The sequence below is a fragment of the Podarcis melisellensis genome (genome assembly GCF_964234715.1).
Source record: "Podarcis melisellensis genome assembly, chromosome: 2".
NCBI classification, from domain to species: domain Eukaryota; kingdom Metazoa; phylum Chordata; class Lepidosauria; order Squamata; family Lacertidae; genus Podarcis; species Podarcis melisellensis.
Genome location: NC_138529.1, coordinates 56,769,272 through 56,792,205, shown reverse-complemented (window position 1 = coordinate 56,792,205; position 22,934 = coordinate 56,769,272). Strand labels below are relative to the sequence as shown.

Here is a 22,934-nt window from a genome sequence, read left to right as displayed (position 1 = left end):
TACCACTTATAATAATTAGGGTGGTTCTTACAAGCTGGTGAGGACTCAGCTTGTATTTTTATTTATGAATACTACAAATCCATGGCACTCTAGTACATTACTAGTAAATACAGAGTAATCCCTGTGAAAGAAAGTGTCCCAGGTTTACATAAATACTCTGAGTAGAATTCAATGTCATGCTGTTACAAGTGTCCCGCCTGTACAAGCATATCAGCCTGCCTGGCAAAACATCCCACTCTTCCCCTCCCCTGCTGTTCTGGAGGTTCAGGGGGCACATGGAGGGGAGCAGGTGAATCCCACCCTCTGTCTTTAAATTAAGGAGGTGCAGATGGTTGCTAGAAGTGGTGGAAGCTTCTTTGCTTTCTGACTTCTCCCATCTTAACTTTTCTGCATGACCTGATTGAGACAGAAGTGTATACAGTGGTGCCTCACAAGACGAAATTAATTCGTTCTGCGAGTTTTTTCGTCTTGCGAATTTTTCGTCTTGCGAAGCACGGATTCCCATAGGAATGCATTGAAAAGAAAAAGGAAACAAACTTGCAAGACGTTTTCGTCTTGCGAAGCAAGCCCATAGGGAAATTCGTCTTGTGAAGCAACTCAAGTAATGAAAAACTCTTTCGTCTTGCGAGTTTTTCGTCTTACGAGGCATTAGTCTTGCGAGGTACCACTGTACAAGCACCAGTGGAAATTTTGAAAGCCCACATTTTAGCGTGGTCCTGAAGGCAAACTTGTTTGTATATTTATCAGCCTTGGGAACGCCTTGTAAGTGGTGGGTTACAAGACTCCAACAACATGCATAGGGCATCCATAACATCTGCACCAGGTGTACTTGTGAACCAATACAGGTAAGTATACATACCGCCCAATTTATTCAAACTTTATACTGTACACTGTTTTCAAGCTAGAAGGCTCACAGGGAACTAAATGTACCGTATTTTTCGCACCATAGGACGCAGTTTTTCCGTCTTAAAAACTAAGGGGAAAAGTCTGTGCGTCCTATGGAGCGAATGCAGGGGGGGAGGCAAGCAGGAAAAGCCCCCAAGAGCCACACACAAGCTTCGCGCGGCACTTGCAGGCTTTTCCCCAGGAGGGAGAAGGGACTGACGCGGCCAGTCAGTCCCTTCTCCCTCCTCTAGAAAAGCCTTGCGCAATCTCTACAGTCGTGGAAGGCTGTGCAAGGCTAAAGAGGAAGCCCGGGCAGCGAGCGCGATCCATCCCGCTCGCTGCCCGGGCTTCCTCTTTAACTGTGCGCGCCTCTCCAGCCGTGGGAGGCTGTGCAAGGCTAAAGAGGAAGCCCGGGCAGCGAGCGCGATCCATCCCGCTCGCTGCCCGGGCTTCCTCTTTAACTGTGCGCGCCTCTCCAGCCGTGGGAGGCTGTGCAAGGCTAAAGAGGAAGCCCGGGCAGCGAGCGCGATCCATCCCGCTCGCTGCCCGGGCTTCCTCTTTAACCGTGCGCGCCTCTCCCGCCGTGGGAGGCTGTGCAAGGCTAAAGAGGAAGCCCGGGCAGCGAGCGCGATCCATCCCGCTCGCTGCCCGGGCTTCCTCTTTAACCGTGCGCGCCTCTCCCGCCGTGGGAGGCTGTGCAAGGCTAAAGAGGAAGCCGGGGCAGCGAGCGCGATCCATCCCGCTCGCTGCCCGGGCTTCCTCTTTAACCGTGCGCGCCTCTCCAGCCGTGGGAGGCTGTGCAAGGCTAAAGAGGAAGCCCGGGCAGCGAGCGCGATCCATCCCGCTCGCTGCCCGGGCTTCCTCTTTAACCGTGCGCGCCTCTCCAGCCGTGGGAGGCTGTGCAAGGCTAAAGAGGAAGCCCGGGCAGCGAGCGCGATCCATCCCGCTCGCTGCCCGGGCTTCCTCTTTAACCGTGCGCGCCTCTCCAGCCGTGGGAGGCTGTGCAAGGCTAAAGAGGAAGCCCGGGCAGCGAGCGCGATCCATCCCACTCGCTGCCCGGGCTTCCTCTTTTGCCTAGCAGCCTCTCCAACAGCCTCTCCAGCTGCACAAGGCTAAAGAAGCCAACTTTTTAAAAATCTCTCTATCTCTACCTCTTTTTCTTTTTTCGTCCTTTCTCCACCCCCTTATTTTCCTCTGGATCAGTGTTTTTATCTAGATTAACGTTTTAGTTTGGGGGGGGAATATTATAAAAAAGGAAACTTTGCAGCTTTTATTTTAGTATACAATAAAAACAGATTAAACAAAACACAAGAGAAGGAACTAGCATAGAAGAAGAAGAGAAAAGGGAAAGAGGGAGGATACAAAGCCATTTACCAGTGGTAGAGCTTAACCCTTGCCTCACCTGGGAGCTTCTCTGGGCAGGAATTCCCTCGGCTTAAGTGGGGTGGGGGAAGAGTGGCAGGTAGGGGGGTACCTACCTAGACAGTGAAGCCACATGTCTCTCCAATGAAAATTGGGAGTGGGCATTGTGTGAAGTGGCTGTGGATCTCCTGCCGCAGAAGTGTAGGACTGCATAGAGTTGGGAGGGCCACCCGAGGGTCATCTAGCCCAGCCCCCTCACAATGTAGGAATCACAGCTAAAGAACAGATGGTCCCCCAACCGCTGCTTAAAAGCCTCCAGTGGTGGAGACCCCCAACAACTTCCGAGGTCACAGAATTGCAGGGTTGGAAGGGAACCCCAGGAGTCATCTAGTCCAGCCCCGGTGGACAGCGGGCACGATCCATCCCATTGTGCAAGGCTAAAGATGCTGCTCAAGGCTAAAGAGGAAGTGCGCAGCCTGTCCGTTGCTCTTTGGGGCTGGGGGGGGGGATAATATTTTTTCCCTTGATTTCCCCCTCTAAAAATTAGGTGCGTCCTGTGGTCCGGTGCGTCCAATAGAGCGAAAAATACGGTATGTGTGTACTGTGGTGGTAAGCATGCGCATGGAGTCTACTTCCACCATGAGTAGGGGATTTCCTGGCTAGTATTTGTATGAATCAACACTGTATCTGTTGAGCTAATGAAAGCTCTTTGTCTCTTCTCCCAGAGGTGAGGCCTCTCAGCAAGTTGGAAAGAATTTTCCTATTTCCGAGTAATAATACCTAGGAACATTCTGCAGCTGCTGGACACAATGGAAGTGCTCTTACCTGTCTACAAGCTTAAACATTTTTCTTCTTTTACAGCAAACCTTGTTTTGAAGAAAGACCACTTCACACATTGCCTTTCTGTAGGTGACTCATGCAACTACACTTGTCACAAAGCTGTGATGTTCTGCAGCTCTTTGTTGACTGCAGATTTTATCTTCGCTTCTGAAATGGCCCAGACTGATAGGACTCCTGTTTGCCACAAAATATACCTCCCTGAAATCAGATCACCATCTTGACTTAAGATATAATATTAGTACTTATTAGTCACTTTTCTTTTACAATAACTCAAAAGTAATTCAAAGTGGCTTACAAAATATACATGTATTTTATTGTTTCGTTTTCTCTTAGAAGAATGGGGGGGTTTATCATCTGGGGGGGGGTAGAAAGGGGAAAGGTTATTCAGAGAAAGGGTGGGAATAGTAAACAAAATGGTAGCCATTGTCTTTCTTGACAATGTCTGCAGCGAAACCCAACCAGATTCTCAGTGACACATGAAACTGCAACACCAAGATCTATGCTGAGTCTTGCTCTGATGAGAATATTTCATCCCCCATCTCCTTCCTATTTTCCTTCTATAGATTCCCCTAATGTACACTGTGAGGGTAAAAGAAATAACATCCTAACAGCAACAAGAACAACAATTCCATCATGGCAAATAATGCTTTTCTGTCAAGAATTAGCCTTTGATTTAACTACAGCCGCCCCGCTTCTCAGGAAATAAAGGGTCATTTGTAAATGAAAATGGATAATTTTGCCTTCCTTCTGCTATATGTTATTATCTGAAATGATAATCTACAAAACTGGCAATAATACTCAAATACCACCAGCTCTAATCAGTCTCTCTCTAGCGAATTCTCTGATCTTACATGAGGACAGAGATGGATCAGGTGTTTTCTTCAGATGCCTTTTAATTTGTTTTGAGTGCTTATTCTCGACAAGCTAACTACTGCTCAGCGTGAACAGTAATAAATGATTCAAAGGCAGTTTTATACTTTCAACACAGAGCTAAAACGCTCCAGAAGTTACTTTGGAAACCAAATCTTTATAGGAAGGGGGAACATTTAACCCCAACAGAGATCTAATATTTAGGTCAGTTCGTTTAAGCCTTGAAGCTGCAGCTGATAACCCAATTAAAGCTAAAGTACAAAAACATAAGCAACCTTTTCTTCTAAAGTCAGGGCCCCCTCTTTCCACACCAGCAGCTCTTTCTGTCCTCCACATTTGTTTGGAGAACATTTCCAACCCCATCTAAACAGAGCAAAGCTGGACTGCCCAGACGCAGTCGGGATGCATCTTCCAATAAAAACATAATTAACAGCCTACTCTTTTATAAGTCTGGGCTTGAGAAAGGTCAGCTTCCTTGAAGTCTCTATCTGCCAACATAACATAATTGTTAAAAAATGCCGCAGTAGCATTTGATTGCGCTGCTGGGTGTGAAAAAAAAATTAAAATGAGATTAAGATAAATGCTAATTAAACACAAGGCAGGATTTGCAAAAGATGTCAGAATCCTTGCAGTTTTGCATATCTAGTTATCAGGCAATAAGACAGCTAATAAAAAAGGAAAGGAAGCCCAATGCTAATCTAGGACTTTTTTTCTAAAACATAATGAACACCGTTGCCCTTTTAGAAATACATTCCATGTGTTTGCTGTTCTCTGTCACTATATCAGGCTAGAGGTGGTTTTAAGTTACTGAGTATTGCCAAGTGACTATCTCCTAAAGGGACAGAGCAAACAAGATAAAGCAAAGCCTCTACCAGATGCCTAGTCTGCTAAGCACTGCATATCTATTAGGATTGGTGACCATGACAATCTGCCTGCCCATATATTGGATGTGGTTTAATGACAACATTTTATGCCCATTTTAAACCTTGCTCTTTTTCTCTCCATCTCTTAAAAGCCTCCTTTAAACGCTTCAGGATTTTAAAGACCTAAAACAAAGAAACAAAAAAACAGCATCGATATTGAAACTGAAGGATGGCGAGAGGACCAGGGCTGCTTGAAGGAGACTACAAAGTATCTGACAATGACCAATCCCCCCCCCAAAAAAAACCAAGGAGAGGAAACAGATTTGCTAAAGAGATTGGGAATGTTGTCTTTGCTGTGTTGAATTTCAATGGACAGCATGACATGAAGAAAGATGGAGGTTGTTGTTATTTATTAAATTTGTATACCATCCTTCATCTGAACATCCCACGGTGGTTCACAATGGAAGAGTTTACTTCAGAGCAAAAGCACCAGAAATTCCCACTGTCCAAGAAACAAGCTGCTATTCAATGTTAAAAAGTAGCTTGCCTCTTCTGCAGTGGGAACTTGCACATTGAAAACAGGAGGCAAAGAGCTGGCCCTCTCGGTCCATTGTGGACATGTCTGGATTCCAGCCATAGTGACAACGGAGAGAGGCAGGGGTGGAAATGCAGACTGGAGACTCCTCAACATAAAGGGAGAAAAAGAAAACATCTGAAGACAAACATACAGAGTGAGAAGAGGAGGGAAATAAAGGCTAAGTTCTCTAGAGCTCCCATGGGAAATGAAAGAACCAAACAGAATTGACCAAATAAAAGGCAGTTGGAGAGACAAGAAGAGTTTTGGAAGAAGACAACCTGAAGAAGAGAAGAATCAGAGGGTGACGTGACTGACAGAAAGAAAACACAGGAGAAGCTCTTAGCTTTGTCCAGAAAATAGGCATTTTGAAACCTTGACAAGAGCAGCTTCTTCAGTAAGTGACACAGGCAAAAACAACTGTGGAACAGGGCAGGGATTTATCGCAGCAGGTTTAGCCAACAGCGTCAGTTTAAAAAGTTAACATTGGAAGCTCCCCATCAGTGCAAAACTGGTACAGAAAACAAGCAGCAAGCAGCAATGCTTGAGCAAAGCAATGTGACACGGTCTGGTCTACCTTTTTGTCTGCAACAGCAGCCAATCAGATACCCCGAGGGAGACTTGGAAGCAAAGCCCACTCACCGCCCCCCCGGATGAAAGTTCCCAGCATCCAATAATCAATAGATGGATGCCTCTGGCCATGGAGGTTCCATTTATAGCTATCATGCCTAAGAGGAATTGACATACTTATCCTCTATGAATCTGTTTATTCCCATTTTTAAAGCATGCTAACTGAGAATGCTACAACTTAAACAATAGGAAGGAATGACATTTCAAGTATCCTATGGTTTAAGTTGTAGTGATACTTCAGCTCTGCCTCCCCCTGCATCCAAGCAAGGGATTGCCTGCAGGAATCTGGAATGGCTTTTGCTTTGCTTAAATGCGTTGTTCCCTTGAGCTCTGCATCCTGCGCAAGTACGCTCTTGCTCTCTGCTCTCATGTTACATGGGACACTTTCAAACTTCACACTAAACCATGAGCTTGTGAGCATTTTGGTTTATTAAACAAAGATCTGATTGTTCAAACATGGTCGGTGTTACCTGCCTGTCAGAGAATATTATAGGCACTCTAGCCATGGTCCTGAAACCATCCAAGATAGTCCTGCTGATGCAAAGCTTTTGAGTTCCTAGCTCTGCCAAGCCCTTAACACCAGCATCCCAGATAGCTTCAACTCTTCACCTGCCTAATCAACCCTAACCCATTTCTACCTACCATCGATAAAACACAGAATTTGCACCCAGTGTATTAAACTCAACATAAAACAGTGTATTCTCATGTGGATAGTTTAGGGCTTCATGTCAGGCTAAGTTATAGATTAGTAAATCTGGGTATGCAACGGCTGGGACCTTTTTATCAATATATTCTGGTGAAATGGAAGTACTGGAGCACAAGAGAGAAAACAACAAAGAATCCTGTGGTACCTTAAAGACAAAGATTTTTTATGGAATACAGTCCACATTATGAGATGCATGAAGTGTTATCCTGAGTTACAGGTATCTATCTATCTGTACACATGGTTGGAGGCTGCTGGTGGTTAGGAATTGTAAACAGCAAGGTCAGAGGGAAATTGTTTTTCCCCCCTCATTTCGGTTTTTGCTGCAAGAAACTAACACAGCTAACCCCTCTGGAAATTGTTACAAGAGAGAAACAATGTCTTGTTCTAAGATGTGGTAGAAGGAAATTGGAAATGGATGCCAGAAATCCATACAACCAGTACTATGTTTTCACTTGCAGACGTGACTGGAGAGGTGTGCACTACAAAAATGAAAATTTCTTAACAGAACTAAATGGCAAGCTGTTGGGCACTATATAATGCATTAGCGCTTGGGGGCTGATACTGTTTGCAGAGTCCATGAAAAAAAGAAAGAAAGAAAGAAAGAAAGAAAGAAAGAAAGAAAGAAAGAAAGAAAGAAAGAAAGAAAGAAAGAAAGAAAGAAAGAAAGAAAGCCACAGATGGGAATCTTCAATGGCGTGAATCACCCAAATAGTTTTAATAGGGGATCAGGAGATAAAAGCTAACTCCATCTAATCTGGCTGTCTATCTGCTTATATTGTCCCATCCAAGCAGCGTCTGAACTCCCACCCAATGAACCCCTACAAAGGGGGAGATCTCATTCACAGACCAAATGTCAGCAGAGTTAAGCGTGCCTCCGTAAGCTGTTATTGTTGCAGCAAAGTGCTTTTCCTCCTCGCCCTCCCCACCATCTGGAGGCCTTTTCGGCAGAGGGTGGGCTAACGGAAGGTCATGAATGAAGAGCAGTTCGCTTAATTGACAGTCAGCTACCTGACAGTTTGCTGCTTTCATTGCAGTCCCCCTCCCTCTTCACTCACTCACTCCCTCCCCACCCCCAACTTCCATGCCGCAGGCACACAGGCAGTGAAGATCAAGCATTAAAGATCAAGCATTAAAAATCAATCACTTTGGGGTTCTTTTGTAGCAGCAGGTGGACACACCTTCTCCTTGACATGTGCCTGGATGAGAAAGGAATCTTATTTTGCAAGCAAGCTCCTTCCCATAAAAATGTGGTGGTGGTTGGTTGGTTGGTTTGAGTTTTTGTTTGTTTGTTTGATTGACTGATTTCCAGCAGCTACTTGGCTCCACTTATTTAGTTCATTCTATGTCACCAGGATGGCTTTAATGGGGGTCATGGCTTCTCTGCATTTGAACACATGTTCTCCCCTGCTGCAGCCTCTGGCAGCATCATCTTTGCTGAAAAGCTTACATATACTGAGCTGTATGTGAGGCTTTGGCTACCTGGTGAGCCAGACTGAATGGAAAACACGCAACAGTCGCAGGGTATCAAAGCTCAAGAGAGCTTGTAGAATCCAGAATGGATGTTTGGGACAAATATCTTACCTGAACATCCACACAGCTTTTCCCTTCACTACCTTACCCTTTCCCAGCATCCCCTACTCCCAAGCTGTCTCTTCTGGCTTTTCATATCAGGACCGAGACAGCAGATTAGTTCTAATATTATGCCAAATGACTGCAACTATTTCCTTGAAAATGGAAAGGCATGCACAGCCTTGATTTGTAATATTGCTACCTCACTTGTTTAGTGCCCCTCTGAAGAGATAAGCTTCCCACATTCAAAGACAAGGAAGTGTGCCACCACTCTAGTGATGATGATACTTCTTCTGATGTGGAGCTGGAAATGCACAAAATTATGAATGTTCAAACTAGGGCCCTTTAGAAGTGATGGAATGCTGCAGAAAAGGCCTAAAAGAAACCACAGAAGTGGTCTGGAAAGCTACCAACAGCTAATATACTCAGACTGTAATCTGAACATTTCCCCCCTTTTGTTTCAAATTATCTAGGATTAGCGTTTGGGAAAAGACTCAATCATTCCACTCAATTCCGAATTATTTATAGAAGCTAAATAAAGAATAAATTGAGCAATGGTGAACTGAAGACCTGGTGGTGGAGGGAAAGTTGCATACTGGAAAACGAGCAATTTTCTCTCAATAGGACTGTTTATTATTTTCTTCCTTCTGCAGAAATTGACAAATTATCTTTAAAGTTCTGCTGCTTAGCAACACCAGTTCCACTGATCTGCTTGGAAGATGTTAATTGCTTCTCCAAACAATGAGAAACGTTTAAAGGGATACACCTCTAATTTAACAGAATGATAAACTGGTCAGGAATATGATAGGTTAATCAGCTTTATGGCTTTAGTTTATTTGGCCTTTCCGTAGCCACTGGGCAAAAGACAATCAGGACACCCCCAAGCAGAAATTAGTTGCACAGATGGGCCTTCTCTATGTAACAAATTTCTGGAGAAGAAAGCAGAGTATGGAAGTTATGGAAGATGGAAGGTAATAGCATTTGAAGCCATGACTGCTTCTGCCATGTATTTGGGCAAAGAGATCAGCTTCAGATGTTGGCACCATGAGGGGAAAAGGATGGAACAGAAGAGGGCAGGAATTAAGTGTCTGGATAGTACTACAAACACCTTTGGAAATTTTGCCCCAACGAGAGTTGGGCTGCATTATTTTGGCTTTGCTTGAGGCGGTCCAGGCACTTCTTTTTTTCAGAAACTTTACTCTGTACTATCAGGGATATAAGCAGTTCTTCTTTGCACAGAGTCCAATCCAACAATTAAGGCAAAAGTGGACTGTACTCAGCTGAAGTACATTTTTAAAATTGCTACTGTGCCTGTTGAGCATTTTCCTGTACTGCGCTATATAGAATCGGGCGATAACCAACTCTGGAAAGCAGCTTGTCAAGATGTTTGTATTATTATTTTTCAGAAATGAGCTCTATTTTGAACTTGAATAAGTGTCAACTAAAGGACTGGCTCTTCTAGATAGAATCCAGAAGGAACCTACAACTAATTAGAAACACCAATTTCCCCCCTTGGTATCCACTCTTGAGAACAGAGCATTTCAGAGATCATTATCTGACCGAGCTCTCACCAGTTTCCTTAAGAAATGCCTTTACTGAGCTGCATTTCCAAGCAACACCCACTGCAGTATTGGATGGCCGCTATAACATACTCAGACAGACTTTGTATTTGTGGTCAACCTCAGGTAAAATACATCACTCATTATCTGTTAGACTGCCCCTCATATAGAGATCCAAGAGATCACTTTCTGAAACCCTTTTCACACAAGCAAGCAGGCACACCCCAGCAGAAAGGATTTGGTTTCTTCTGAAGGAAAATAATAGCTTCGTAACACAGAGAGAGGACATCTATGCACTGGCTGCAAAAGCATCAGGGAAATCACTATAAATTGTTGTGGTGATTCGGAAGTTTAATCTGAAATCAAGCTGGATCTCAGTTTGCTGGTGTCTCTGGAAACTTCTCTCTTACATCATGGGTGTTGGCAAGCTGGATTTTTAAAAGGCAAAATAACAGAATTTTAGCTGTCAGAGATGCACAAAGCCTTAGTCATAATATGGATTTTTATATTATGGATGTATGTTCTGTATTATTTTATTAATACTATTGCCTAATAAAAGTTTGTCATGGCTTTTGGCTAGAAAAATAAACTTCTGAACTGGAAACATGCCAACTAAACCATATGGTTCCTTTGCTAATAGAGAATGAGAATGAACAACGAGTATGGATGAGGGATGTAGTTAGAGGACACACAGCACAGCACCCTCCCACTCTGGAAACAAAATTTTGGTTCTTTACAGTTCTTCGAAAATGCTTATACATCGACAACATTTAAAATATGGACCAAATGGGTAAGACACTTGGCATCGGGAATGGCCCCAGTTATCCTACTGCAGCTCCATTTCTTGTTCAAATATAATAGCAGATCATTTAATATATAGCCTCATCAGTTATACAGTCTCATCAGTTATACACTCTATTGGACTTCTATGCAAAACATTATCTACAACCAATATTAAGACACACTTGGCTCTTGGGTTGCCAACTGAGGTCTTTTCTGTTAGGTTCATAGACAAAAAAGGGGAGCGCCACTATGTAATAAATCCAATTTAGCCAAATAAATAAAGATGCAAATGTGCCTGTAAAGGGCCTGGTCTCTTTATCATGTGAAATATTGATTTGATGCCTCTTTTGGTTCCACTCAGGAGTCAGAGACTCTAGTGAGAACTTAATTGGAACACCACTAGAGGAGGCGCAATGGAATGGACTCCTTAGGGTAGTGATAAAACACTACTCCTTAGGGTAGTGATAAAACAACTTTTTGTCAGCACAAATGAGAGCGTTCTAATTAAATAGACAGTCATTCCTCTTTATTTAGCTCTACTGATTTTTATATACAAAGGAAGAGATAGACTTAAACAAAGGGATCATTTTGTATTTGTTAGCACTGGCATGGTCATCTGTAGTAAAATTCTGAAAGACGATCAGCTTAGAATAGGATAGGCGACTCTCAGCTTACATGGGGGTTTCGTTCTGGGGACAGCATGTAAAGCCAATGCACACTGGGTTCAATGGCAGGTGGGATTGCCAGTCTTTTTCCATGGACACCCACTCCCTTTCCTTCCCCCTCCCCTAACTGTCAAGCACATCAAGCTGAATGCGCACAAGTTATATGTGTGTAAGTTGAGAGTTACCTGTATGGCAAATTGCCCTCCTGGGAGAAATTTCCTATAAATAAAGTATCCAAGGGGACAAAGAGGTACAAAGGAAAAATTCCTTGCTGAACAGTATGATTTCATTTCATTTCATTTCCAAACTAGGAGACACGTGGCCAGAAACTAAGGTCTGGATAGTGTGAACATGTTCTGGTCTGAGGTATTAGTCTTAACAGAAAACAGTTTGTGTTAGAAAAAAACTGAGTAAAGAGAGCATAGGAAGCAATGCTATTATCTTTTTTATTTATCTGACAAGCCTGTGAATGCACATATAAATTTAAGTTTGATAGACTAATTGTTCGCACAACACTGTATTGTATTACCTTTCTTTCCTTGTCTGTGAAGATGCTGGATTTTATTTATGTTTCCCCTGATTTTCTTATTTATGTATATTTTCTCCTGGTGTCAATAATCAGGGAGTTCCAATGTGCGAATTCTGCTAATAGTAAACTCAGTTGGTGACAGCTGCCAAGATAGCAGCTGAAAACAGTTTGATGCAGTGGAAGTTCCCATTAGTGCAATGAGAAGGGAGTGTATATTTTGCCAATTCACCCTCAAACCTGCAGCCTACTTGCACTACCACTCCCAAAGGCAGGCGGAACTGTCAGTGAGAGGAGGAATCAGCTCAAACCACTTCCCTTCTGTGTTTTGCTGCCACTGGATCAATAAGCCTTTTGTCTTTGAGGGGATTCCATTGGATATAACCCTTTGACCTTACGTTCTACTGAAAGGAACTGGACTTAAGTTAGTCCATGTGTTTTATCCACTGGTTTCAATGGGACTTTGGCACCACCAACTTTAATTGGATTAGGGCCATTGTACTGACTGATGGGTGAATTGCCAACTGGTTGCTCTAATAAAGCCTATGGTGTACCAGGGGAGCCAACTTGGGCCCCAGGTTATGGGTGCCCAGTGCATGACATCACACCCGCGCCCCCCCCCCAGCCTTGGAACCTGACTTCTGGTACCACCAGAAGTCAGGTTCTGAAACCTCAGAAGGCCTTAGAAAGCATCTCTGAGGCCTCAGAGATGCTGGTTGAGGCCTTGCACGACCTCAGAAGTTGTGTGGGGGCCCTGTGGTGTGTGTGCTGAGCACCCACAACAAAATTTTGGTGGGTGCTCAGGCACCCAGAGCACCCCATACTTGGCGCCCCTGTGGTGCCATTCATCAGCTCTGTGTCATCCATTCGGAACTCTTCTTGCCTCACACAGTTTGTGAATGGAGAATTCATTCACCCAGAGAAAAGTTCCCGCTCCCAAAGAACCTACAGCAAACATCTATAACTTCCAAAGCCAGTAAGAAACCCTGCATTAGGAAGTGCTGCAGGTGCTGGACTGGCAATCTGTCCTTCTGAGTTATTGGTTCTGCATCGGCTACTGCTTTAACATGATAAATACTGTCATTAAAAATCAGCTCAATGGAAATATATGTCATTTCCACTCCTCTGAGCTCCTGAGACTGGCAGAGGCTGAATCAAATCACCACAAGTGTGTTTCAACATGCTATTTGCAAAGGTTCTTATTTATTGCCTACTTAGGAAAGTGGGTTGGTATTCTTTTTAAACACTTCTGAAGAATTAAAAGCCTTGAATCAATAGGAAGCAATAGCCCCATATATTAGCCACAGCCATAACAAAAGATAACCCAACCAGCATGACTCTTTACTTCTCGGAGCTCAAACAACCAATCACAGGTTTCGGTTCAAGGCCGAGGAAATACTTTGCTTGTGTGAACCTGAGATCACAAGAATAATCATAAACAAATATCATAAAGGCTGCCGTCTAGTTTTTCATAAGCAACTTATAGTCACAGTTGGAAGACATCCTATGGCTATACCTGTCCAAATATGAAGTGCTCTTTAAAAAAAAGTTCAACTAGATGTTATATTATTTTTAAGAGACACAGAAAATGCAATCTAGAATATTAAAATCCAGTGAGATTAGCCCCTAATGGACTGCACTCTGGAATTACCAAGCAAGAGTAAGTCAACTGGGCACTAACTTCATGAATGGTTTGAAGGCTGGCAGAATCTAAAAGAAACTGTATAATCAATCAATGCAGAACCAATCAGCCACTTCTCAAAGTATCATTATTTCTAGCCAATCCATGACACTGCCATATTCTGAAATGAGACTCTAAGCCCTGATCCAAAACACACTTACTTGAAAGTTCTACTGAAACAGTGAGATTTACTTTCCAAGCAACTATGTTTAGGAGAAGTGATCATTTTCATTTTAGACATCTTAAGTAAACTGAAGGAAGTCTTGCTTAGATCCGCTTTTAATTAGCAGATCAGACAGTTTTGCATAAATTTGCTTAATTTGAATACTTTATCAGCTGTAGACTTTGCCCATAAAGGAACAATCTGACACTGATGCAGGCTGTGTAGTTCTCACACTGAGAAGGCTCATTAATGTGTTGGAACAATTGTTTATGCTCAGTTCATGCTATTGCATGAGTATTAAAATGAGCCTAAGGCTATGATTTGCAGAATCTTTAGCATAGAGTACGTATACTGAAGCCACTGAGATTACTCCAAAGTAACTGACCAAAGCATAACACTCCAATCTGAAACATCTGTTCTGACTAATCTGCCCTGAAGGCCAGTATAACACTCCTTCAGTATAAACATAACGTTATGGGTGGAATTCAATGTCAAGCTGAGGCGATCAGTCTGTCTGCACAAAATTTTCAGCTGGCCAGACAGAACAATTGCTCCTCCCCCTGCATGCTGTTCTGAGGGTTCTCCCAGTGTTCCCCAGAGCCAAATTCAGAAGGGGACTGTGGGGGGACAGGACTCCATGGCACAAGTGGAATCCCTTATGCAGGATCTTTAGGTGAATCACACTCTATGGGGTTTTTTGTTCCATGGTTGTTGTGGTCAGTATATTCCATACTAAACCAAACAGTTTACAGGCAAGGACCAATTCACACACATTTAGAATGTGCACAACTGTGCACGCACGCATCACGGCAACCCAGAGGCAACCAGGAAAGGGAGTGGAATGGGGCTTAATGGGGCAGAGCATGACTAAGCCGCTTCTGGTGAAACCAGAGCAGTGCACAGAAACGCCGTTTACCTTCACGCCGGAGCGGTACCTATTTATCTACTTGCACTTTGACGTGCTTTCAAACTGCTAGGTTGACAGGAGCTGGGACCGAGCAACGGGAGCTCACCCCGTCGCGAGGATTTGAGCCACCGACCTTCCGATCAGCAAGCCCTAGGCTCAGTGGTTTAGACCACAGTGCCACCCGCGTCCCTGAAAATGATCTGCCTCTACTCACGGGCCCTACAGGACTACAATTTACGGTCCTCAAACTGTGAGTAGAGGCAGATCATTTTCAGGCCTACTTGCATTTATACTTTGGGGGAAACTACCATTCTGCAAGGCATTCCCTTATGGATGCATGTGGTGGAAAGGCAGATGGGTGCAAATGGAATCCATGAATTGATGTTACACATGAAGCACTGTAGCTCAGTAGCAGAGCATCTGCTCTGTAGGTAGACATTTCCTGATTCAATCCCCAGCATCTTCAAATAGGGCTCTGAAGATTCCCCCCACCACCACCACTGTTGTCTGTTTTCCAACTGAAAGTCAGCTGACCAACAGGACCAAACAAGTAGGAACTCTGCAAGCAATAAAATTGCCTTAAATACAGGGAAGTCAAATCAATTAAGCAGTTTAAGCATATTTGTGGCTAGCAGTCTACAGTAAGTACATACAGTACCTACCAGGAGAAGTGCCTATATGCTCTGCAAAGTGCTGAAACAAGCGGGACTTCACCACCATAAACAGACTTCCACTGGACCCTAATCTAGAGGAAGATAATTTTAGAAGCCATTTTCTTGCTGCATTGAAGACTCAACTTTATTACCCCAGTGACGCGTACAAACAAGAGAAACCTGAAGATGATAATGGTCAGCAGTTTTGTTAGACCCCTTTGCAACTGTTGAAATTCTCTGTCTCCCATAATGTGCTGCTTTTCACTGGCTTGGCACAAAACCACTTCTGCTTCATATCTAACCACTTCACTTTTCTCTCTTCCCATCAGCCTCTTCACTTGCTTTCCTATTAATTTTTCTATATCCGTTTCAAGGCTGTTCACCTACAAAAGCTCTAGCCAATCTCACTAGAATTCAACTGGCACTTTAAACCCTCCACCAACAGCCAATGCTTTTAAAAGCAGCTGCAGATTGGCAAATCTGGTGCTGCTAGACACCTAGCTTGCTTTAAGCGTCCCTGGGAAACACCAGAGTTCCTTCCTCTTTGGTTAACTTTTCTGTGTTTGTGTGAAATCTGCTTCTGGCTGAGATCTAAAGCTTTTGATTCTGTTTTGGACTTTAAAAGTAAAACAAAGAATAAAACTGCTTTTAACTAGAAGATAAGGCCATTTTTCATAAACATGCTTAATTTGAATTGCAATGCTTTGTTTTGTTCAAAGTTCAGGACCTTTTTGGCAAGAAATGGGAATGTGAGTTCCAAGACCAGCATGGGCAGCTAGATAGCGACTTGGAGCCATGGGAATGAACTGGCTTTTATCTTAATACTTTCACTTAAACTTGGATGTGGGACTGGAACCTAGATTAGGCACTGAGGGCTACAATCCTACACGTCTTTATGTGGGATCAGGTCCCATAGAGCTCAACAGGACATACTTCTGAGTACATTTATAGGATTGTGTTGTTCTCATTAGTGTGTGGTTTGAGAACTGGCCCCATTGTGAATAATTGTTCTGAATCCTATGTATTAGAAAGTGATTGATGTTTTCAACCCTTTTACTGAAAGCAGCAAGTATTGGCAATTTCAGAAGAGGTATACAAAAGGCTTATGCAGAATTTAATCCACATTCCAAGCCTCTGGACATCTTGGTCAAAACCACTGATGCACTTCTGTGAAAATATAAAAACCTCTTTTGGTTGCAAGTCAGCCTTCACTCCTTCCCGATATAATTAGTTCTGTGGGTTAATACTGAGTTGTGTAAAAGTATCTCCTTCCATCTGTTTTAAAACCTGTGTGTTTAAGTAAGCATTTCCTCATTCACTTTTGCTATAGAGCAGTACTATGAAGATATAGTACTACCATCCATCTCTCCCTTTTGCTATCTAAGGCCCCTGGTCCATGTTCCTGGTCAATTTATTCTGCTTTATTTTCCAAAGTCTACTAAATCCTTTCCATAAGACATCAACCAAAAATGGTGCTCAATATTCAAAAGGCAGGCAGAATATAATTGTAAATGAGGCATTATATATTCTTTACTATTGGTTCTTAGTATGCCATTTGCCCTTTGAATGGCTACATTAAGTTGATAGTTTCAGTGGACAATTTCTGGCAGCTCCCAGCTAATATGGATCCCAAACACAGCAAGGTCAGATCTAAACGCTGTTCAGAGGCCAGGAAGCAGAAACTCAGGGAACAATGGGAAGGTGATGACAGGAGATCTTGCAGGATTGGAAAAGGGCAAAAGAGGTTGTCACACTTAAGATCACTTAACCACATACTGTACAGTCTTTGTTTTTAGTACAGTGGTACCTCGAGTTAGGAACTTAATTCGTTCTGGAGGTCTGTTCTTAACCTGAAACTGTTCTTAACCTGAGGTGCCACTTTAGCTAATAGGCCTCCCACCGCCGCACAATTTCTGTTCTCATCCTGAAGCAAAGTTCTTAACCCAAGGTACTATTTCTGGGTTGGAAGAGGCTGTAACCTGAAGAGTCTGTAACCCGAGGTACCACTGTATCTGGATAACCTGTGCTGTGGCAGCCAAAAGAAGGGTATTCCCCAATTCCCTTGGTTGTACTTCTTTACATACATATTCCCTTGGTATATGTCACTAGCCAGCTCCTGAATAAGAGGAACAGACACAGGTGAACAGTGAAAAGCCTTGCAATTCCATCCATACTACGATTTCACTATGCTTTATCATCACTCAAATGCATCTTCAGGCTCTCAAAAGGAATATATATATATATATATATTGTCTTGCCAAAGGAGAGCCATTATGGCACATGTTTGTAAACCACATTGCTAACACATATGTAAGCAGAAGCCTATATTATGTTAGGACTCTATAGTCTCACCATCTCCACAGATACATGGCAGCTACCTTGACTGTTTGGAACGGGCCTCAGGCTTGTTGCTGGGTGTCCTGGTAATGCTGCATAATGACCTCAGTGTTGACAAAAGGCTTGGTGTGTTTTTTTCCTCTGCAAAGAAGCTCGTTTTTCCAGTTGCACTGCAAATGCATATAGCTAATCCCTTGTCACACGGCCTTTCATAATAAGCACCACTCTTGATTTAGCTAATGACTATGTTGCACTAATGCCTTTGATTCCTTATCTTTCCTGCCTATGCTTCTATCTAGAGGAAACAAGAAGGGCATCTCAGCTCAAAGATGGAACTAGAACACGGCCTCAAGAGGGACAGTCCTAGGGTGGTTCATCTTGGATCTCACGCCTTCCAGAATCCAGGGCTGCTTTTTAGTGTGCCAGAGACGGCATCTTAGCTCATTTGGAGAGTCAATGTGGCAGAGTGGCTAAAAGACTGAGTTATGAATCAGCAGGTCCCAGAGTATTACATCTGCCGTTAATGTCTAGCTTTAGGCAAGTCATTGGTTGCTTCACAGCCTCAACACCCACATCTGCAACACGGGGCTGATAATACACACCCTCCTTGCAGGGTTGTTGTAAGAGTTTCGTTGTAATGGCTTGGATCACAACAGAGTTCACAATCATGGGGCTTTCATGCCTCAGCTTTCCTCTGATGTCCCCTGAAAATATGCTCCTGGGGACTGTGAAATCTTTGGGGATGATTTGCGACGGGGGGGTGCAGTCAAAAACTGCCATCTCCCTGGTGTGAATGGAGGAGCAACTTGGGATCCAAGTCACTGTATGTGGAGCGCTTGAAAGTGCTGTCTAATTCTAAGTACTTAAAAAAAAATTCTAAAATTTAGAAATAAATATTTAATAATGCTTACACTACAGTGAAGATTCACCAGTGCTATGACAGGGAATGTTTTTTAGATCCCACAAGGCCATGTTATTCAAGCCTGTCTATATGCTTTTGATTCCTTTCTATCTCAGTAACCGCACATACAGGTGTAGCCACAATAAATAAATGTGTTAAAAGCACTCGTTATATCTTCTTTCCTGTTCACCATGAACAGCCAGTTCTTCCCACATGGCAACAAAATTCATGTTTTCAGTCTACAGTAATGTGTGTTCTCAGTCTGTGCAAAGGCATAATTCCTGAGACGTGGTATCTTGGAAAGGAATGGTATTTGCTAGAGCAATGGGGAATGACACCTCAGGCAACCAAAGAGAAGAGTTTTCCAACCCTGATTTGTCATTTGAAAGGGCCGGCCTGTTTCTCCTTCAGCTTGTGATGAGTGATTCACCTCATCTCTGAGGAATCTGATTCTTCTGTTGGGTACTGTGTGTCACACACTTCCTGGGGCCCTAGAGAAATATGTATAACTAACCTTTCCTGTCAAATGAGCTGTTCTTCACCACAAGTACCAGGCAGCGAAACTAAAAAATGTAACTGATGTATAGAATTTGATCTTCGTTCTCTGCTGAGTTGTAGTTTGCTGTTTTGCTTCTTTTATTCTGTGCATTTAATTTTATTGTGCATTGCCTTAAGCAAAGTTTTCAGTGGAAACACAGCCAATGAACGTTAGAATAAACAAAATACATTCGTTCCTGCACTATGTGGAGTCTTCATCCCAAACGCTACTAGTGCAGAACTGCATCTTTAGCTGTAGTTAAAACTGGCACCACCCAAATGCACACACAAACTGCTTTTTGTTGGGAGATGTAGGATAACTCTAAACTGTGGTCTACTGAGAATACTCATCATCCAGTCAAATTTAGCTATTGTCTTAAAATAGCTAAAGAAACTGGAAGCCATATGGAAGTCTGTTGGAGCATTTCCCACTGTGTCAGGCTCATTCACACATTAGACTGATCCATGAGTGCTGCAAGGATGGTAACATTCCATCATCTACAAACGATATGCTCAAGGCTAGCCCTAGGTTTTAGTGAGCTCTATGGAAAGCCATTTACTGGACCGTCCCCAAGTCTTTCTGTGGATGGTCATATACCACAACTCTGGATGCCTTCTGCTTGGTCACAGCTTACCCAACAGCTCCACACCAGGGTGCAAAATTAAAATATATACATATGTAAGCATATCAAGGAGTAAACATGTAATAAAGGTTTTACCACGTCAAGGCAAAAAGTGGAACCAGAATACAAATGACAGTGAATGAATGTCTGCAGAGGCTTTCATTTGTCTTGGACTCAAGTTTGGGATGAACTAGGGGTTTACCTGGATCAAAAGTGCAATGAAAGCCAACAGATACTAGGTATTGCAGGACCAAGGACAGCAACTAGACAGACAGCTCTAGCAAAGCTCAACTGGGAACTGTCATATAGCTGTAATTCCTCGGACCAGATCTAGCCCCAGCTACAACTGTTAGCTGGAGAGGTGTTATGAGAAGCAGAGTTCTGGCCCTGCACTAAAATGGTGCTGGAATGTGCTTTCTGCATCTTCAGATGGGAGTTCACTAGAATTGTTTATGTATTTCTAAGGAGAGAGATATGGGCTTTCTTCTAGTGTCTCTGATCCCTGCTGGTGTGTCAAGTGCCGCCCTTAACTTCAGGTTTGAGATCATTACTTTTTGTATTTAAACCTACACACACACACACTCCGCCAAACACGGAGGCTGAATAGAAAGATGAAATGCAACTTACCTCTGAGGGTTTCTTCTCCTTCTGTCTTGACCAACCAGATTTTGTATTTGGAATTTTGGAGCATCTTGAAGCTGATGTTGTCTGACCTTCAAACGAAAACAAAATTCATTAAGATAACGACAGCAAGACTTCCATGAAGAAAAGTCTAATCACCATCTAACTGTGTCTAACAAGAAATTTACAGTTCATTTGTTGAGGACCTATGGACTGCAATCTGAACACCAACTGTGTTGCTGAGGAGAATAATTCAATGCACCAGACCTTCTGAGAAAGCAACTGGGGGAAACTTAGCAGAGGTATATAAACTGGTTCTACATGAGGCCAGCAGCTTTGTTTTGCTCCTGTTGCCTCTTGTTTGAATTATCTCTTTGCTAGATGCATTATTTGATTGGACATATAGGTTTCTCCTAAATCAGCCTTTCTCAACCTGTGGGTCCCCAGATGTTGGTGAACTACAACTCCCATCACCCCTAGCTAGCAAGGCCAGAGCTCAAGGATGATGGGAGTTGTAATCCAACAACATCTGGGGACCCACAGGTTGAGAACCACTGTCCTAAATGATGCTCTTGAATATCCTGTGTAGCTATTGTACTTCAAATGCTTCTAATTTGGACAAGCATCTGGGTCTTAAGAAAATACAAATCCAGGTGAAGTATCAAGTGTTGCTTCAGTTATGGGCTAGTAGCTTTAAGCCTAATAAGAGTGGACAAACCTTAGGGGAAATCTAATAACAAAGCTGAGGTTTTTAATTAGCTCTAACTCTTTGTTGGGTGATTCCTTCCTACTTTTCCCCCTGTGCTAATCATATATCACAGTCACTGTGAGCCAACCTATGCAGACCCAAAGTGAAGGATTCAACACGGCTAAGCAGATTGCTCCATCACTGCAAGCATTTCCCAGGTTCAAGCCCCACAGGCGTCTCCAGGTAGGGCTGGGAGACAGCCCTGCATGAAATCCTGGAGAGCCACTGCCAGTCAATGTAGACAATATTTATTTAGATGGATCAGTATAGATAAACTCAGTTTAAGGCAGCTTCCTATGGCCCTGGGAGGAGTCTCTTGCTAGAGCAACTCCACTCAGGTGCTTTACCAAGTGACAAGAATGGCAGCTTTTAGACATGGTGAGGTCTACAATGAAGCAGCCCGGCAAGAGCCCTTGTAGCAACTCAAGTGTCATCAACAAGCCTTAATTTTATTGGTCACTGAAGTGTACTTCACATGAGGTGCTGAGTACTCACACAAGCAGTCACGGAATGAGTGGATTTTACAGGTTGCAGACATTCAAGGATTACAAACTGTTGTTAATTGTGTTAAGTCTCTTCTAATCCAATTTGAGATGCCAGCCAGGGTATTTGATAAAACCATCCATTGTTATGTGGTTCTGCTATTTAGAGGAAGGCCACAGAAACTTGCTCTTTTAGCTGTTGCTTTAAATAGTTTATGCAGAAGCTCTGTTGTGATCCTCTCTCAAGTGCTAGAGATCACACCTTTACCATTTTTTTAAAAGGCTCTCCATGCAGAGAGTCTGCAAAAAAAAAAAAAAGAGGGAGGGAGGGAAAGCTGCTGTTGCCATTGCAGTAAAAGTCCCCGCAGGCTAAAAAGGTCCTTGTTGCTTGACTTGTTCCAATTAAATCATAACATAGAACCTTATGCTGCCATTTATCTCTTTTGGCTTTCTCGGTTCAGAATAAACTTGCTTTATTCTGTGGGTCAGGAGGGCAAACTTTCCCTCCCACATGTCAACTCCTCCTTGAGTTCAGACACTTATAAATCTGAATGGGTAGACAAACTCTCTGCCAGCATGCCGGCATGTGTAATGATGCACATACACTGCCTCATGGGGTAAAAGGCTATGGAAGTAGTTCTATATAGGCCATGCTGAGGCCTACCCATGCATACTATTCTGAAAACATCTGTGTGGGGAAATCTAACCCAAAACCAAATGCAAGCCAATTTTTGTACTGTGTTGTTACTCTTACATGAGTTAAAGAACACTGCAGATCACAGTCCTGTACTTGCATATAGCTTTTGGACGCTCTATTCTAAGAGGTGGTTGGTTATTCTTTTAAGAAAGACACTTGCGTATAAAGATGTGTATAGACATGATGAAAGATGTGTAATAATATGCTGTTCTCATTTTGCATTTAAATGTATCAAGTCCTGGATGTGTACACCCCTGTATTAAAAAGTTAAATGTGAAAGAAATGTTAAACTCCACCTAGAAGTTTGGGTCAGCAAGGGAAAATCCCCAGGAAATGTCTGATCCCAAGAGTGGAATCATCCAGCCTCACATGGCTAACTCAAGAGGCAAAGCACAACACATAAAGCTGATTCTTACTGAGTTAGAACATCTAGACCAGTATTGTCCACTCAGTTAGCAGTGTCTTGTTTAAATCAGCCTTTACCAACCTGGCCTCGTCCCTGACCATTTGCAATACTGACTGAGTGGGAGTTGGGAGTCTAACAACAGCTGCAAAGCACCAGTGGGGAAGGCTGCACTTGATTCCCTTCTACTGGAGATCCTTTAACAAGAGATGCCAGCCATTCAACCTTCTGCCTGCCTGGCACATGCTCTATCCCTGAACTATCGCCCCTTCCTCTCAGCACCAGGCTTTTAATTAACCCTAAAAAATAAACCTCTAAAAAAACTTTTCAGGAGAGCTTCAGGGCTCTT

General features: G+C 43.1%; 1 protein-coding gene across 1 annotated transcript in view; it reads right to left on the bottom strand.

Moving 5' to 3' along the window:
- JADE2 (jade family PHD finger 2) overlaps positions 1 to 22,934 on the bottom strand; it is a 139,765-nt gene that overhangs the window by 98,509 nt on the left and 18,322 nt on the right. The window contains exon 3 of the mRNA XM_081893298.1: positions 20,262 to 20,347. Coding sequence (XP_081749424.1) covers positions 20,262 to 20,347 — 86 coding nt within the window. The remainder of the gene's footprint in view (positions 1 to 20,261; positions 20,348 to 22,934) is intronic.